At 33.8% G+C, this 18,651-nt stretch overlaps 2 protein-coding genes across 3 annotated transcripts; both read left to right on the top strand.

Moving 5' to 3' along the window:
• The first annotated feature begins 4,377 nt into the window (after positions 1 to 4,377).
• On the top strand, positions 4,378 to 7,713 carry LOC133690241 (F-box protein At2g26850-like). Of its 2 annotated transcripts, none has more exons than XM_062110469.1 (5): positions 4,378 to 5,368; positions 5,493 to 5,572; positions 5,802 to 5,974; positions 6,201 to 6,275; positions 6,368 to 6,509. In XM_062110469.1, the coding sequence occupies exons 1-5, from the start codon at positions 4,760 to 4,762 to the stop codon at positions 6,439 to 6,441; spliced, it is 1,011 nt and encodes a 336-aa protein (XP_061966453.1). In that variant the 5' UTR covers positions 4,378 to 4,759; the 3' UTR covers positions 6,442 to 6,509. The 2 variants fall into 2 exon arrangements, with proteins under 2 accessions (XP_061966453.1, XP_061966452.1); XM_062110468.1 differs by lacking the exon at positions 6,368 to 6,509 and adding an exon at positions 7,244 to 7,713 and having other exon boundaries at positions 4,384 to 5,368.
• Positions 7,714 to 10,847: 3,134 nt separating this feature from the next.
• Positions 10,848 to 16,968, top strand: LOC133688087 (rhomboid-like protein 20). The gene is made up of 8 exons (XM_062107477.1): positions 10,848 to 11,047; positions 11,174 to 11,274; positions 12,099 to 12,239; positions 12,610 to 12,676; positions 14,521 to 14,672; positions 14,806 to 14,907; positions 15,894 to 16,016; positions 16,376 to 16,968. The coding sequence occupies exons 1-8, from the start codon at positions 11,023 to 11,025 to the stop codon at positions 16,541 to 16,543; spliced, it is 879 nt and encodes a 292-aa protein (XP_061963461.1). The 5' UTR covers positions 10,848 to 11,022; the 3' UTR covers positions 16,544 to 16,968.
• The last annotated feature ends 1,683 nt before the right edge of the window (positions 16,969 to 18,651 follow it).

Genomic DNA, 18,651 nt, shown 5'->3' with positions numbered 1-18,651 from the left:
ACTTGTTTTTTCCATCATTATTATTATTATTTTTTCATCATCATTTTTTTCAGTAAATAAAATAATAATAATAATTAAAATAAAATGGTTCAAAATTGGGTTATGACAATATGTATCACAAATGTTTTTGTAGACCTACTGTGAGAGATAAATAATATGGAAAAGAAAGTGATTATTTTTTCATTGATTTTTTCATTTATTATGCTATTCATATAAAACTTAACTAATTATCAATATAAATTTCTAGGAAACAAAATGACATTTGAAAATCATTACAAAATACAAAATATTAGAGCATGTCTGGCTAGCTAGTTTACATGATTCATATCATATTTGTGAAGTGATGACACTGAGAAAAGTCTTGTAACAAACTCAAGTTAATAATTAATAACAACAATTTGAATTAAAATAAATTGACTCACAAAGACCTAATTGAAAAAAAGAAGATAAAAAGATATTTCTTTGGGCATATTTGAGGTTGCCTGAGCCTCCATAAAAGTATACTTGAGGTCGTCCAATTCTTCAAATGACTCAATAAAAAGTCTGAATAAAATTTTTCATGATTTTTTCAAAATCCCAAAATTCTACTTAGCTAATACTTAAATAGAAAAGAAATTAAAAGAAATTAAATTTAAAATTTAAAATATTCTAATATAATAACTTTGAATTTAAATAAGAATAAATCAAAGCTAGCTAGGAGTAAATCTTGTTGATGTGTTAATCAGTAATTCTAGCTAAGTGTCAAGCCTAGGATCGTTACAAATCTCGAGCATGTCTCCATATTGAACTATCATGAAAGAAAAGGTTTCGCACAACCTTTCTCATAAAAATCTCTAGAGGTTATCAAAATTTTTTTTTTGATATAATATAAAAAATACAATGTAAATTTAGATAGTAAAATGGTAAGTGAAATTTTTTAACTAGTTATATAAATAATTTTAAGCAAGTAGTAAATAACAATATAATACAATTAAGACAAAAATAAAATAAATAATGCAATAATTCAGATACTTTAAAACACATAATTAAAATAAAAACAATTAAGTTTAAGAGATTCAAATTGATTTCAATCATGATACAATCATGTTACCGAGCTTGTCGAGTGGTTTGAGAGAGAGAAAGAGAGACGAGTAGGCTAGGTTTTTTTTTTGTTTGTTTAATTTGATAGAAATGAGAGTTAATTAAGGTAGTATATGTACTCCATCAAAACTCGTAAAATCAGTGCAAAATCATGAGTTTGCATGATTTTACCGAGTTCATTCAAATCAAGTATGATGTTATTAATTTTTAAGTTTTAGTCTGATTTTTCATGTTAAATACAAATTAACTCATAAATCATACAACTTTACAAGTCATAATTTTGACAACGTTGATCTCTAGCATATGAAAAATGAGTGGATTGCAATATATTCAAAGCTTATGTGAGTGCACACAATCTAGTGGGATATAAATTTGTCCAAATGTATATGTTTTCATTCGTGTTCTTTCACTTATCTAATCTTAAGATGGGATACATGTCTTCAATTAAAAAATTCCTTTTTCCTATACAATTATAGGATTCGAACATAATAATATATATGTTGTTATTATATTATTTGTGTTGAAAATATTTTAAAATAATTTTTTTTAATTTTTAATGTTAACACATCAAAATAACTAAAAAACACTTAATTTTAATATTCTAAACAATAAATTTTAATATTCTAAAAACACTTTTAAAAATCACCACCGCAATCTCCAAACACATTACATCTAAAAAAGATTAAAGCCTAATTTTCTAAACAAGGAAATTTGGAGTTGAAGATGGGAGCTAATAAAATAATAAAAAAAGCATCAAAATCATGATCGCAATATGCAGATACATGAATCTCAATTAAAATTGATGATGATGATGCAGAAAGTTTGAGGCCCCACATGATCCTAAAACCCAACCTTCATTTGCTTGCAATGTAGCTAGCGCATCTTTCATTGATTGATGGAAAAGCTCCACTCAACTGCCTTCCAAAGGAGCCATATTTTTAGCCCCCCCTTCCCTTCCTTTTCCATTTCTTTATCCTTCTTTCTGGATTCCATTTTGTAATGTTGACATCACACTAATTCTAAACCTTGTAATGTTGGGTTTCTTATGCTTAAGATGGTGGTCTACTTGAGTCCATGGTTTACTTGTGAATCCAAGATTTGGAGGGAGCATCCATATCAAAATGATTCTTCTCATTGACCAATATTCCATTAAAGACCCCCCACTAACCCTTAATTCATGCAAGCTATATATTATACATATCCTTCTATCCCTTCTTCTTTCAAGAAAACAGGGCAAAATCAATACCCTAACAGATAATGCTTTTATAAAACCTAAAAGATTGGCGGGTCGACTCAAAATCTAGCCAACATCAGATTTAAAAAATAAAATAAAAGTTACTCTATTATATCAGAAATTTAAATTGGCCCGTGATTATATTAACTCGATTAAAATTCATTGATATTTTTTCATTGATTTTTTTTAAATACTTTGTTGGATAACATTGCCGTTCCATGAACTATACTTTATGTAAAGTCAATATTCTTGATCCGTTATCCAAGACCTTGAACCAGTCAACCCCGAGACAGGTTTAGTAGCTAAGGGCATATCTATTTTGTGGTGCAAAATCTTCGGATTAATTTCCTAACCTAGTACACATAGGATAAGAGGAGTGGTCCCTTACATTTAAGGAACCGAATGGTCTGTCTCATGAAACAAGATATCAAAGGTTGCCATTAATTAGCTCAACAACCACTAGTGGAAGATCACCAAAATCTTCAAATCTCACTTGAAAACTCTGCAGGAATCCCTATCTCTCTTACCTGCCTACCTGCCTTGGCCTCTCATTCAAAGGATATATAATTATGCATTATTTCTGAGAGTGAATTCGACAGGCTGATTATTTTGTGGCTCCATTTTCTATATAAATCATAATCAACAAGTACTAATTAAGATAATTATAGCCTATGCAAGATGTATCCTTTTTAAGAAAATAAAGAAATTAGTCTAAATCTCCGTGGACATTAATTTTAAATAAACTACATATATAAAAATATGCAAAATGGGAATTGAATTGATGGTTGTCATCAAACCTCTCAAATCTTTTTGGATTGAATTAACAAATATATAACCCAACTTTTTTAAATAATAATGCTTTTTAAAAGTATTTTTTTTTACTTTTAAAAGAATTAAAATATTTTTTTAAGATTATTTTATTTTATTTTTAATACCAATATATCAATTTGATAATTTTTAAATAAAATATATTAAAAACTAGAAGCAACCTTACTCTAAACATCTTAAGAGTTATTGAGAGTTATATCCACAAAACCTAGAAGTTTTTTTTTTTTTTTTTATCTCAACAAAGTAATGTTGTAGACTTTGGAGTAGCATATACATGTATATATACTGTCACCTTCTCGTTCTTTAATTAGGACACGATTTCATGAATCCTGTCAAAGTAATTTACGTGGTCTGCACGATCTGGTGTGGCTGTTGTGTGTTTGGTGGGAGTTAGGTTAAGGTTCTTGTTGGCTTTTATTATACAGTGACAAATCATGATGAATTTTATTTCTGTTTGAGTTTGTACAGCGGTTGCAGTAATTTTTTTTTATTTTAAAAGGTATTAAAATAATATTTTTTTATTTTTTAAAAAATATTTTTAAAATTAACACATCAAATAATTTGAAAATATAAAAAAAATTTAATAATATTTTTTTAAAAATATAGTTTAGACTGTTTCCTAACATACTGGCCATAAAAATAGATGTAAGAGCATGTCAGGACTGACGAGCTTGATTCGATCCGAGTCTTACTTTAAAACTTGGATGATAATGTGTTACCACATATGTATTTACCACCCAATTTCGAGAAGTTTCTTTCTTTCTCTTTGATGTTGTGAGATAAAAGTTTGATTGAACTGAAAAGGACCCACTTCAAGTTCATCCTAATCTTCATCAATCATGGAGTTTTCCCTACTTTTGTTGATGTTCCCTTCTTTCTTTTCTCAATAATTGGATAAGCAAACCTAAGCTGTGAAGTTTTGACAAACGAAAAGTGCAGTTTTTATCGGAAAAAAATTAAAAATCATAACTTTTTTCTTGAATTTGAATTTTATCATAGTTTAATATGAAAAACATATAAAAATCAATCAACTTTTAAACTATTTTTAAACTAAAAGCATCTCCAACAATACCATAGCACAATGACAAATGGAGTCCAAGAGAAGAGAGAGATGATGCAGGGGTTGACTGTAATTTTTCTTTTGAACTACAGAAATGTAGGGAAGTCAAGCAAGAGGCCTGGGAACACACATAGGCGGAGGGTCCCATAAATAGGAATTCACTGTATGTAGATGCCAAAACATAGCATGTTTAAGAAGCAAAGCGACCTCTGCTGGCTGTTATTTTATCCATTGTGGTGTTATAACTTATAACTGCCAACAATCAAAGCACTGTCGGTTGTGTTATCTTAAATTTTGCTCCTTTATTTTAATATTTGCCTCGATTTTACCAAGCTATGGCCACCCTTTCTTAAATCTAAAGTCTATTGGTCGATTTCACTTTGCTTGTGTATTTATATCACTACTCTTCTATGGCTATTAGCCTTTGGCTTCTCCTAGCTATCATAGATTGTCAATTTACATGGTAGGAGAACAAGTTTTGAACCACCCCCATTTGATAATTTCCTCATATTCAATGCTTTGCTAATTGATTTCTTGCTTTTCTTTTATTTTCTCCAATGAGGAGTGAGGGGAGGATGTTGTCGTTGGGACCTCGGTTTTGGGGTGAGTTTTCTAGTTTTCTTGTTTCATGGTTCAATAAAGGAAGGTTTGTTGTTAGTTTGTTTCAAGTTCCTATGAAAATGCCACTGAAGAAGGTGAATCTTGGTTCAAGAGTTCAAGAGATTGTGGAGGAGGAGGAGGAGGAGCCTTCTCCTTCTCTTCTGGATTTGCCTGAGTTGGCTTTGGAACGCATCCTCGAGAGGCTTTCACCTGCTGGATTGGGCAGCATGGCTGGAGTTTGTAGCTCTTTAAGGGATAGGTGTAGAAGCGATCACTTATGGGAGAAACACTTGAAGCAGAAATGGGGTAGAGTGATTGGTGAGTCTGCTTATAAGGAATGGCAATGGCATATAGCCTCAAGTAAGAGGCCGAGCCTTTTAGATCAAAGAAATCAAAAGGGTTTCATGGGATCTCTTATTAGTATGTGGCCTTTTTGTTGGTTTAAACCCAAGTGTGAAAGTAGAAGCAAGCCAGCAACTTGTTTACCAGTTGATTCAATCATGGCTTTGTATCTCTCTCTTGAAAGTGGCAAGTTTTGGTTTCCAGCTCAGGTTTATAACCGTGAGGTAAGGGTTGCAAAAGACCTATTCTTGGTATCAATTTTGCATCTTCAAATTCCTGATATCAATTTCTCTTAATTAATTTTGTTTTTGGCAAATCCAATGAGATTTTGTTCATGTCTGGTTTCAGAACGGACATGTTGGATTTATGCTGTCATGTTATGATGCACAACTCAGCTATGATTCCAAGACAGACACCTTTCAGGCAAGGTATGGAAAGAGAGAACTCGGAATCTGAAACGTTGTATCTGCAGCATTTGGAGATTTTAACCTATGCCAAACCTTTTCCTACACATTGAATTATAGCTGTTAATATAGCTGGAAAAATCTTAGTTCCAGAAGAGAAGTAATCTATGCTGAAATTGTTCATTTCTACTTGATCAGATCATCTGCAAGACAGGGCCCTGTGCTGAAATCATAGTGTATTTTTTAATTGCAGGTATTCTCCTTTTGCGCGGCAAACAATAGAGCAAAGCATACACTGGGAAAGGCTAAGAGCACCACCAGTTGATACTCCTGCACATGTTCTTCATACTTCTGATTGTTTGAATTACTTGAAACCCGGTGATCACATCGAGATCCAATGGAGGAGAAGCAAAGAATTCCCTTATGGTATGCTCTCAATCCTAAAATTTACCGCCTTCGGAATCGATCGATCGAGTTTCTACCTTCTACATTATTTTTCTAGAACCATGTTTCAACCCCTTTTTGAGATTTTTGGAATATCTGCAAAATTTTCTACCTGTAGTTTCTGCATCTGAGTTTCTGTCTTCATGTTTTGGTCATGAAATCCTGTGTTTGTGGATATCATTGAAATGATCTTTTGCTAAATGAGCAGGTTGGTGGTATGCTGTTGTGGGGCATCAGGAATTATGTGATGGGAATGAGAATCGATGCCGTTGTCGACACAACGGTGAGTAACTCACCACAGACTGCAAAATTATCCTTTTATCAATCTTTTTTCCCCCTCTGACATGGAAAAACCTACTCTTATCATTTTTTAAGTGACAGAACTAGCCTGGAGCGTGAGAAACTACTATGTCTACGTACTTTTTTTTTGTTGCTTTCGTCCTGTTTAATAAAGAACAAATGCTTTAAGAATTAAATATCTTTCTTATTCTCGCTATGTTGGGAACTTGTCCTGTCATTACTTAGCTTTGTCTGGCAAGTGAGCTTGAGTGGTTCAGGCTAGCTTAACACCAGTTAGGCCACTTCTAAAATGTTCACTTTTCTTCCAAAGTGAGCGACAAAACATGTGCATGATGCATTATCGATTCCCCACTTTCTTCATTAACTTTAATGGCTCACCCCTTCACCCATCAATCTCTATCCAGCATCTTTTCTTGATGAATTCAAGCAGCCAATTCAACAATGACATATCGTAGATCGAATTACGCAATCCAAAATATGCTGCAGAACCAACGAGCATAGCAAACAAAAACAGCTGGTCTTTCATATGCAGACAACATCAACACATAAAACAGACCTTTCAAGTGGAATAAAACTTATCAGCATTATCAATTAATCCAAGGACTCACTAAGTCATAGATCTTGTTGGAAGCAGAGGATGCAAATTTAAAGACATAATTAAGTATGATGGCACTACTACAGCCCTGGTTAGTTGTCATAATTGTGTCTAGCTTATAGTTAGTTCTGGCTCACTGAACAAATTGCTGCTCAGAAAGCAAGATTGAGGCACATCAAGCTGACATCTTGCTGTGTACCTAGTTTAATGAACCCCATCGCAGGGTGCATGTGAATCTGAATATTTTGGTTTCTTTACATGTTGATGCCATTCATGTGGGCAGCATCTTTTACTTTAGGCACACATATCATGTTGCAGCACTTGCTTTATTTGCTAACATGAAATCTTGCTAACAGATACAGTAGTGCTGGAGTTCAGGCAATACACTCCTGGATCTCGATGGAGACAGACGATAATAAACAGGAAGGACCACAGGGAAGTAGGAAACGAAGCTGATGGTTTTTATGGAGGAATTAGAAAGCTTTGCAAGGCTGAAGAAATCTCAAAATGGAAGCAGCTATGGCCGAACCAAATCGTTGATTAGTATGGTTTTTATGGACCCTTTCCCTTCCACTCTCACAACATCCCCGTGTACATAGCTCCCTTCTTTTTTACTCTCTTGGTTTATGATTTAGAGAGTTCAAAGTCATAGAAATGCTCCTAGAAAGTTGAACGTTAGGCTTCGGAGTTTTTGCGAAGCTTGCCACGGTCTAAGAATAGTGTAGCCTTATGTGTATAATAATTTTGTAAGGAATATATATATACACATCACTAATGAGTCTTGTGCGGGGAAAATTTGATCAGTTTTCTGTTCTCAGTTGATACATTTCTGAGTCTTCAGTAGTTAGTTCATTTTGAAAGCACAGCAATTTTCAACTTTCATGCACCGTTATAAAACCAGCTGGCTTGGCGACTCAGACCTAGGACCCAAACCAGTATGGGTTGTAGAAAAATGAGGGAAGAACATGACCCGGGTAAAACCCGGTCAAATCTCCTAACATGTAACCCATGTCTTGCTACAATTCAAGTTTTAAAACTATGCTTTTATGTAATATATTTTAGATGATGCTTCTTGTGACTCGGATAATTACATTAAATTAGTGTCATATGTCGAGGCGTGGCGCGACGTCGAGAATAGCAGGTCTCCCTCCTGAAAGGTGTGTTGAAAATAGAGTTTGAGCGTAATCATAAAATTATGATTATGAGTTTAGGACTCGTTACATAGTAGTATGGTTACGAGAAAATCTATGATGTGCGAGAGTCTGAGTAACAAACTGATTGTGTAAAGAGAATACGCATAACCCCCACTGCACTCCACCTAGAGTAAGCTACATTGCTGCTTGATTGTTTTTCTAGGTTGTGTTTCTATTCATTGGTCTTTTTCTAAGGTTTAAAACAGATTTTCTTCGTGAAACAGTCTCTACCTTATTATGTGAAATCCTAACCATTCTAAGATCTAAATTTTAGCATCGCATTTATTTTTTAAATATAACTAATTCCTAATGTTCCGAATAGAATAATTGTTATATTTTTTTTGTATTTTAGCCAAACCTTAATAAATAATCAAAAACTGGTTATAATATCTATTTTTGTATTTTTTTAAAAATATGATAAAACTATGGTTTTATTTTTTTTTGAAAATATGCATGAAAAACTTTTAGAATTTGATTGTATGCACGAAAATAAAATATTTTTTTTTGTTTTTTTCTAAGTTTTTGATTTTTTTTAAAAAAGTTCCTTTCAATTGCATCTTTTATGGTCTAAATATATGAAATTAAGCTCCAAATTAAAATAAAAAGAAAATACATGGCTCACCTAAAATTCATAATAATTTTTATTCAAGTTTAAAAGTTTATTTTGTTCATTTTTCAGTTCTTGAGTTAGAGAGAGGCAAACAAAGTTGATGAAAAATAATGAAAGAGAGAGAAAATAGCTAGTTGTTACAATATCAACAACAAAAATGGTCAAACTTGGTGTCAACAAGTTCCATCCAATGAGGAGAATTTGATGGTGATAGGTTTTTTCTCGTAAACATGTTTAAAAAAAAGATTGAGTTCCATTTTGATTTTTATGATTCGATTGATTTTGATTTTATTGGGTAATTTTGGGGTATTTTGAGGCCAGTAGGTAGTTTAGGAAAACTTTTATAGTGTTTATTAGGAGTGTGTGTGTGTGTGTGTTTTTTTTTTTTAACATATAAAAATGGGTTGAAAAATGAATTTTCAACCTAAAAAACCTTATCTCATGATTTTGCAACCACCACGATAATGGATGAAATCTAAATTGAGCACAACAAGCGATCTGACATCCGCTCCAACTTTTTTTCCTGTTTCAATTGCCTCCTTTTATAGTATAATTATATGAAATTAAGCTCCAAATTGAAACATGAGAAAATACATGGCTTGCTCCATATTCATGATAATTTTTATTTTGATCAAAAAGTTTATTCAATAAGAAAAGTTTGATGGTAATTGACTTTTTATATAAACATATGAGAAAAAAAAGATCAAGTTCTGTTTTGATTTTTTTGGTTCAATTGATATTGGTTTTTTTGGGAGATTTTGGGAGTATTTTAAGGTTAATAGGTGGTTCAAGAAGATTTTTATGGTGTTTATTAGATATATTTAGGGTGAAAATGGTTTGAAAAATGGATTTCAACCTAAAAGCCCTGCCTTATGATTTTTTAACCAAGACAACGGTGGCTAGGTTGTGAGTATGTCATAGTAGATGACCTTTTTTTTTAATAAAGGGCTTATAAAAAAGAAAAAAAAATAGAAATGTTTTTTTTAAAGGTCTTGGTCTAGCATTTTTTTTTTATAAAAAAACCTTAAATGTTGAGTTTTTATTGAATTTTTTTATTGTTTTTTGTTTCAATTTTATTTTTTAATATTATATTGATTTTTTTATTATATAATTAAAATAAAAAGTATTATTACACTTATTGGAGTCCAAAAACTAAGTTATGGATTTGATGAGTTAACTTAGGTTGATTAAAATCGGTCCAATACATTATTATCTAGATTTTTTTTGTCAACTTCAAGTTTTTTTTTTAAATATAATTATTTTTTATTGATTGTTTGGTTGTCTAAACTAGATCCACACGTTTAGGATTTTTTAAGGCCTTTATATGCTTGGCAACTTAGGCTTGCATGCCTTATCTAATTTTTTTTTACGAAAAAAATCCTTTAATTTGGGGTTTTGATGAACTTTTATTTTATTTTTATTTTTAATTTTATCTTTTAATATCGAGTTGATTTTGAATTGATCTTTGTTTTTTATAATATAATTAAAAAAACATATTATTGAACCTATTAGAATCCACAACCCAGATCACAAATTAGATGAGTTAACCAAGGTCAACCATAATCGATCTAATAAATCATTGTCTCAATATTAAAAAAAAATATGCAAACTTCAATTTTTTTAAGTGAAACATTTTTTAACAGTGTCTAGGTTACCTTTAATTTCACACGTCTAATTCTTGTTTTTTATGTTATTTTTTTTATTTTATTTTTCTTTAGTTTTTATGTTCGTCAAATTAATTATATTATATTAAAAAAACTTTCACATAATATAATTAGAAACTTAGATTTAGTAAGGATTCGAGTTAAGAATTTCTAAATTTTACTTGTTAAACGAGTTTAATAACAATATAAAAAATTCTTACTTATATATTTTCTTCTATATTAAATGTTTTTTTTAATCCAACGTATAGCAATAAGTAAACTAGTTGTTTTCTCCTAAAATTGGTATTAAATAACAGAGTTGGGAAAAAATATCATTGCATTGCTCAAAATTAAGTGAAAAACACTAAAAAAAAATTCTCTAAAATACATTTTTATAAGAAAATTTCAATAGATTTATATCCTCTAAAAAAAAAGAAAAGAAAAAAAATTATCTGAGATAAAAAAAAAACCTTGACTCCAAAATACAATAAATAAATAATAATAATAAAAAAATATAATCGCACACTTCCATTTCATTCTAACTCTCAATTTTCCATCTACCACCAGCCTCCTTCTCCTCTTCAAACTCAAAAAAGTTTTGTAATTTAGACCCTAACGAAAACTTAGAAATTAGTAGAAAGCTCGTCGTCGTCGTCGTGGCTTGGTCCCCCCTTCCTTGACTCAGAAAGATGAACGGCGGCCCATCTGGTTTCAGTGCGTAAAACCCATTAACCCCCTTTTTGTTCATTTTCTTTTCCTTTTCCTTTTCGTTGATGTTGATATTGATTTGTTTATAAATTTTGTGATTTTGTGTGTGTGTGGGGGTTTGGGGACAAATAGACAATGCACCAGTTACAAGAATATGTGTTATTGCAAGCGCTATCTTTAGCGTTTTCTTGGGGATCAAAGGTGGCTCTAACAAGCTTGGATTATCGTATCAGGTAGCTTTACTATTGTTTTTTGGCGTGGTTTTTTTGTGGGTTTTTCGTTAGTGGTAGATTGATCGAATCAGGATAAGAAATTCTATTTTGTTTCTCGAAAAGATTGTTGGGTTTCCTTTTTCTTTTCTTTTTTTTAAAATTTCATATCAACAAGATTAGTTGTTAATTATCCGTGTTTTGATAATTTCTTTCTGAGCTTGAATTTGAGGTTAGAATTGGATTGCTTAGAAGGAAATACTAGAACTAAGTAGGTTGCTTGATGGGCGTTGAAAAGCGAGGGAAGGAGAGTGTAGAGTAGAAGTAGAGATAAATGGGATGATAGAGCATGTAGTTGGGCAGGGAATCTCGTGGGTTCAGTTTGCTTTGTGGAATGTTGTTGATTTGGGAGTTGTTGTATTGGAGATGGTTGGCTGTACAAGCTGAAACTTTTTGAAAATGACAGTGCGATCAGATGGAAATGTCTGAGGAGTCAGCTCAGGAGTAGTGTGAGATTAGGAGCTTGATTTTGTAAAATCCTTTGTGATGATTACTTGTATTGAAATTGAAGATTGACTTGAGTAGGGGTTTACTGGGCGCCTGTGGCAGAGATTTTTTTTTATTTCTGGAGGGAGGGACTGTGTACACTTGGGAGACTGAGGCATCTGTTTGGAGCAATGCACTGTGACATCATGATTTTAAACGATAGGTTACATCATGATTTCACTACATAGATGATTGTTGAATTGCTGACCTCAAAGTATTATATTCTGATGTTTCTTGTGCAGTGTAATCCTTGAATTTAAAACTGGAATGCACCTTATGAAATTTATTTTTCCTTATTGCAGGATATTTTCAGGAATCCACGTCTCTGGAAGTTAGTTTTGTCAGTTTTTGCCTTTTCATCTACGCCAGAAATGATGTTTGGGCTATATCTTCTTTACTACTTCAGGGTCTTTGAGAGACAGATTGGTTCCAACAAGTACTCTGTGAGTTTTTTTCCAGCCTGATTTGCTACACTCAGAGATTCTCCATGTCTTCATAAATCTTTGTGCTGTTACCTGTTACCGTTTTTTAATGAAAAATTTACCCAGTTAAGAAACACGTGTTTGTTAAGTGGAGGTCTGTTTCTTTGATCAATCACAGTTTGAATTTTTTTCTTTATATTATCGTAATGTTTTTTTTTTCTTATTTCTTTTTTTGCTGCTTAGCTTATGATTTGGTTCTCTATTTGCTAATAAAGATTGGATATCGGGAAGAAACTTAATCTGATTGTATTTTAGTGTGTGCTTTTATTCTTTATTGTTCTTCTCCCTTTTGTGTTCTTTTAAATATTGAAAATCTGCCCACATTATGCAGGTTTTTATTCTGTTCTCTGTGATAGTCTCTTTGCTCCTTGAGGTCTTTGCTGTCACACTCCTTCAAGGTATGACCTGTAACCGTGGTCCATTACATTGCTATTTCTCATAGTGTTTTTTCATCAATCTCTTAAACAATGTTTCATATCCCCAAACTGTTAAAGAAAATCAATTTCAATTTTGTGGTGGTCATTAGTTTTTAGCTTAAGCTAAATGCTTTATCCCCCTCCCTCTTCCTCCAGTGGGTGCGCTCTGTTTTTCTCTTGGAGAGGCCTCACCTCATAAATGATGGAAGTTGTTGGACTGTTTGCATTGTATAAATTAGATGAGCCTCTACTCCTCTTCTTTTCCACCTTTATTTTCAGCATCTGATCTAGACCATCTCGGGGAGGGCTTATCCGTCCAAACCTTCTTCTGAACTGCTTGAGCACATACTGCTGGATTTTTAATTGGAAATCCATTACTGAGCTGATGATTAGCATCTATTTTCTGTACCTAGTTATATTTTACATCCTCAAGTATATGACTGATGCAGGACAGCTTAGGGTGGCTGTTTTGGATCCGAGTTTAGAGGCTGTTTAGGTCTGTGTTGATGTTGATTTCTTCTGGGAATTGTAGAAATTATTAGTTATGCTAATAGGGTTTCTAGGAGTCACACCTATAGGATAGAAAAACCTAAGCTTCACTCCTAGGGTTCTCATGAGTTACACTTAAGGGAGATTGATTAACAAATCCAAAAGCCTATTGCTAGAATTTTATTCTTAAACTGTAATTAAAATACTGAAAGACTTCAGAACCTTATATAGAGATGCTAGTGCCTCCTAGCCCAAGGACTTAATTTCCTGTATAAGAAATCTATTTAGAATAGGAAAAACCTAATAAATCTGATTACTGTAGAACTAACATAATACTAAATAGAAAATAAAACCTAGACAAATACTGTAGTTTGTGGTTTATAGGCAGATTTGGATGTAAATTACTGTTTTATTGCCGGGGATGATTGATAGGCTGGGGGTGTGGGGGCAACGCCCCTGTTGTATGGTAAAGGGGTATTATTGGAAAATATTAATAATACCCCTAGGGTGGCTCGAGTCTACTATAAATACACAATATGTAACCCTAATTTGACATATAAAGCTCCTAGTGAAATAAAGCTCCTCGCTCATGTGGATGTAGTAGGCACATTGCCAAATCACTCTGTGTTTTTCTTGTTTTCTCTCTTGTGCAATATTCATCATTATTGCTGCAGGTTTCACAACAACAAAATTTCCAGATTTTCCAGCAAATCTGGAAATTATGAAAATACCCTTGCCTACAAAAAGACATAAGTTTTGCTTCTTTTATTTTTGGCATCAATGACCCAGTTATATGGAAGTTTTTGTATTTCTCTTACCACTTTAAAAACTAATTGGGGTAAAATTGCGGCTATGCTGTTTTCTTTTTGCTAGGAAATATATTGATATATGTTGCCCATTGGTTCTCTCTCTTTTTATTTTTCTCGTGTAAAGAACCTCAGCGGAGGTCATGCTAGGAAGTTCTGGGGTCCAGAGGCTGGAGTTCAAATACATGGTTTTTAATCATGGGTTGTGGTGACACACATCACCCTTGCTCTGCTGGATGATATTGGCTGTAGTCAAACGAGTGCTGCCTGCATACCTTTGCCATATTCCAGCTTGCAGATACCAGAATTCATAATCCTTTGAATATGAAGAAAAATTTCAACATAATGTTTCTTATACACTCTTTTTAAGGGTGCAAGTTTATTTTACCTGCAGTGTCCTAGCAAAATTAAGAGTTTATTTATTTATCCACTGCACGATTCTTTATAGGTGATTGTAATATTTTTCAGCAAAATGTTCTTTCTGCTGAATTACTATTGTGCCCTATAATTGATGTTTCTTTTTTTATGCAGATCCCTTAGCCAACCTTTTGACATCAGGACCTTATGGTCTTATATTTGCTTCATTTGTTCCCTTCTACTTTGACATTCCAGTATCAACTCGGTTTCGAGTCGTTGGAGTCCACCTTTCTGACAAGTCTTTCATATATCTAGCAGGTGTTCAGGTAAAAGAGAATACTTGTGCCATCCATGTGATGTATTTGCTTTTTTTTTCCTTCTCCCTTTACTTTCCTCCACATCTACCCTTTAGTTTCTCTTTCCAATCCCAGAGATCCAATATTAGCTTTGGTTCTGCAGCTTCTTTTATCATCATGGAAAAGATCAATTTTGCCTGGGATATGTGGTATCCTTGCTGGTTCCTTGTATCGTCTGAACCTCTTTGGCATCCGTAAGGCGAAGGTAGGTTTGTTTGTTTCACTTCTTCCTTTCTGCAAGTAAATGACAACAACCAAAGATGATAGCGTAGATTGTGAGGTATCTAACTTTTTAGGTCTTTGCTTTGTATTGAAATCAAATTGGAAATTGAGAGTTGGTGATCTGATCAACTTAACTGGAGCTTCTTTGTTCTATGTGCAAAGATTGGTTGAGAAAACTCAGTAGGAAATTGTTAGATGGAGATCTGATTAACTCAACAGAAACTTATTTGTAAATGCACAAAGATTGGTTGAGAAGATTCTTCATAGGACATTCTGAGTTTGAAAATAATTTAACCAGAACTTCTTTTACCATGTTTATAAATTTTGATTGAGAAAATTCCTTGACAGCAATAAAGTAGCAGATTAGGTTGGTTCAGGTGTGCAGTCATGTGGTGTATTTTTAGGTTTCTGCGTGCATTATGGGGCTTGTATCTGAGCAAAAAGTTTCATTATGATTTTAATCTTGCCAAGTATGAACTATTTATCATTTGATAATTCCTGGACAGACCCTGTTTGGGTGATTTATGATAATAAAATAAGTTTTATTATGATTAGCATGAACCATCAGATCTTTGATCATCTGTGGGAACTTGTTGGGGTTCAGCAATGTGAAGAAATGAGATGTTTGCATGTGTGTGCACAGTGCAAGATATGCTTCAGCTTCTTGTCTATACAAAATTACAAATAAAGATGTTTGTTCATTTGTTTGATTATCGGATAGTTGTTTCTGTTTTTTAACTTGCATGACTGTCTTTTTTAAAGGAAACAAGTTCAGTTAAGATATTGCTTTAGAAAGTATTGCTGCCTACCTTTTTTCCTTCACCTATTTTTTTTTAATAATTTAATACAAATGTTCAATCTGTTTGCAGTGTCAATTTTATTTGCCTTCTTCACATTTCCCATTGCTAAAGCTGACTTGAAGCTGTTAAACTAACACTTCATTTCACTTGTTCACTCTATCTGCTACAGTTCCCTGAGTTCATAGCTTCATTCTTCTCAAGGCTTTCTTGGCCATCTACGGGCAGTCCGCGTGGAGCAACTTCTAGGAATGTAACAGGAAGTGCACCATCCTATGCTGGCCGTCATGTGCAGGCAAGTTTCTTGATAGCACCCATCCCTGCTGCCTTCTCCCTTGTCACCATCACTTTCTTTGTTTTCCTTTACTATTTTTTTGTTGTCATGGAGGTCGGAATCTGAGTTTGGATTTTATGAACAGATAAGATTTCTAAGTTTATAGTGTCAATTTTCTATGAAGATCTTTTGGGAGGCCCAAGACCCCAAATTTAAGGAGTTGTCTGGCCCTTTTCTTTTCTTGAATCTTGCACTTGAAACAATAAATTCTTACCTCTGAAATTGCTAGTGTGTGAATCAATTGCCTAGATTGCATCAACATCACTTTGTTTATTGCATTTAATTTATCCATAACAACTGATCTCTCTCTTTGGTTTCAGAGAACCTATCCTGCTCCCATGGCTGCTTCCACCGAGCCATCAGAGGAGGCCATTGCTACTCTGGCTTCTATGGGTTTTGATAGGAACTCAGCTAGACAGGCACTTGTGCAGGCTAGGAATGATGTCAACACAGCTACAAACATCCTTCTTGAAGCACAGTCCCACTGATTCATCAATGCTGTGAAATGGAATTCAGGCTGTTAATTTGGAGATAAACCCATCAATAGGGAGACATTGTGATCAATCGGATGAACTTATTTTGATAACCAGATAACACTCGGGGATTCATCAGGTGCTCCTGGCATCATTTTTTAGTGTTTTCCCTCTTGTTTATTTATTGGGGGGGTTTATTCCACCTAAGTTGTCTCTTTTGAGATTAGTAATTCACACAGAAATGTGTCTAAAACTTAGGAACTTGTATAATTGTTGACAGCATATGCATGTCATGGAGGGGCAAGTACATAGTTGTCTTCACATACTCGTAGCCTTTCTGATCAATTGATCTCTTATGGGACATCTGGTGAAAATGGTCGTGTTCATATGCTGACACTTTGTAAATTTATGTCTAATATTGAATTTTCTGTTTAGGTATAGTTATGTGATTTCACGCTCATATGATTGTTTGTATACATACATAGTACACACGTGTTCGAAAATGCTGGTGAGCCGGAGAAGAGTATTCGGAGTTGAGGAGCCAAATGGATGGGGTTTTATTTCCAAAGAGTTGCGGCAAGATCCTTTTGCTTGAAAGAAATCGAACATGATCATGGCGACATGTCAGCTTTTTAGCTAGATGGCCCGTGTGCCTGCTGAATCATTGCAATCACTTAAGATGGAGGATTGTTGGCCAAATGAACTCAAATGGGAGATGCCAATTGGCATGGGCTGAGATATTGACTTGTGCTGCAGTTCATTGTGGATGCAAGGAGCTTCTAAAGCTCTTTGAGGAGGGGTGGCATTTTGTTGATGGATACTGTAGGCTTCGTTATAGAAAATAAAATATTGATGACCACAGGACCAAAAAGAAACAGCAAGAATGAAGCAACTTAATAGCACGTGAAGATGAATAATCAAATGAAACAAAGTCTTTAAGAACTTTACATAGATTCGAGTCCTTTTCCCATCATTTTTGCTTAAACATATGTTTGTACCCAAGTTATTAAACTTGTTTCAGTCTAGATCATGAGTTAGGTGTGTTAATGATTTCAGTAATTTTTTTTAAAATTAATCAGGTTAATTGGGTCGCGAGTTAACCTGCAACTCAGCCGTGTCAAACATAGTCTACTCTAGGTTTATTTTTTTTTTAAAACCCTTCCAGCTGAAGCACTTCATCTGCAAGAAGCAATGCAACATGGAAAAGCCTTTGGGAATACCCTTTGTGCTGCCACTGCAACTTGGCTAGGAAGTAAGACTGACATGCTAAGAAGTAGTAATATTTTCACCATTAAGAAAATGACCAGCACAAACCTCTTTCCTTTTCTTGCTTCAATTTGTATCTAGCAGTGGCTTGTGTGGATCTGAACACTAAACAGGAGGACTGATTATGTTGCAGCCTGTAATACTATAATGCATAATATGGGTAAAATTGAAGGGCATTAGGAATAACTACTTCAATCCATTAATCTATGAACATAACAAATCATTTACCAATTGCTGCATGCTCTCACTCATTTGAAGAGAACGAAGCTCAGATGCATTCATTTCTTTGCCAAAAACAATTAGCCTTGGAGGTTGATCCAAGAAGGGATATTTTAAGTATAGGAATACAACCATTTCAGCCATTTTGAGATCTTCCCCTTCATTTCTTGAAACAAAAATGGCTTCCATCTTATTGCAAGAAGTTACCCCTAAGACTTGGAGTTGAACTACACTTCCTGCTATGGACATTGGAAATGGAAATACATTTTTCAGCATGACAAAAACTTCCAAGAAATTTAGGTTTCCGAAGCCTGGAAGCAGGGCGAGACTACTCACCTTCTCCTCCGATTGTCCACCAACCAACCTCGATGCCATGTCTCCTTTAGTTTAGGCAACAATGACAGAGTCAGAGACTCCAAGAGAGGGAATGCAGCATGAGGAGTCCAATCTGTTACATCAATGAGATACTCCTGATCCTTCCAATCAACAGGTATTAATAGCTTCAACTAGGGAAGTCCATCCTTGCCCAACTCACATAGCACATTCTTCAAGTTCTGGAGTTACAAGAGAAATTTGGTACTTTTCAGCAACAGATAGATCAGTTGTCCATAATATATTTTGCATTGGCTTCGAGTGTC

The sequence above is a fragment of the Populus nigra genome, chromosome 3 (assembly GCF_951802175.1).
Source record: "Populus nigra chromosome 3, ddPopNigr1.1, whole genome shotgun sequence".
Lineage (NCBI taxonomy): Eukaryota > Viridiplantae > Streptophyta > Magnoliopsida > Malpighiales > Salicaceae > Populus > Populus nigra.
Note: the sequence above shows the minus strand (reverse complement) of the source record. Positions and strands in the feature narration are given on the sequence as shown.

What these genes read in the sequence shown, in the direction of transcription:
- LOC133690241 (XM_062110468.1), top strand. Translation starts at nt 4,760, where the DNA reads ATGAGGAGTGAGGGGAGGATGTTGTCGTTGGGACCTCGGTTTTGGGGT. An exon ending in CTCAGGTTTATAACCGTGAG is followed by an intron (nt 5,369 to 5,492) that starts GTAAGGGTTGCA and finishes GTCTGGTTTCAG; the next exon opens with AACGGACATGTTGGATTTAT. An exon ending in AAGCAAAGAATTCCCTTATG is followed by an intron (nt 5,975 to 6,200) that starts GTATGCTCTCAA and finishes CTAAATGAGCAG; the next exon opens with GTTGGTGGTATGCTGTTGTG.
- LOC133688087 (XM_062107477.1), top strand. Translation starts at nt 11,023, where the DNA reads ATGAACGGCGGCCCATCTGGTTTCA. An exon ending in TGCTGTCACACTCCTTCAAG is followed by an intron (nt 12,677 to 14,520) that starts GTATGACCTGTA and finishes TTTTTTATGCAG; the next exon opens with ATCCCTTAGCCAACCTTTTG. An exon ending in ATGCTGGCCGTCATGTGCAG is followed by an intron (nt 16,017 to 16,375) that starts GCAAGTTTCTTG and finishes CTTTGGTTTCAG; the next exon opens with AGAACCTATCCTGCTCCCAT.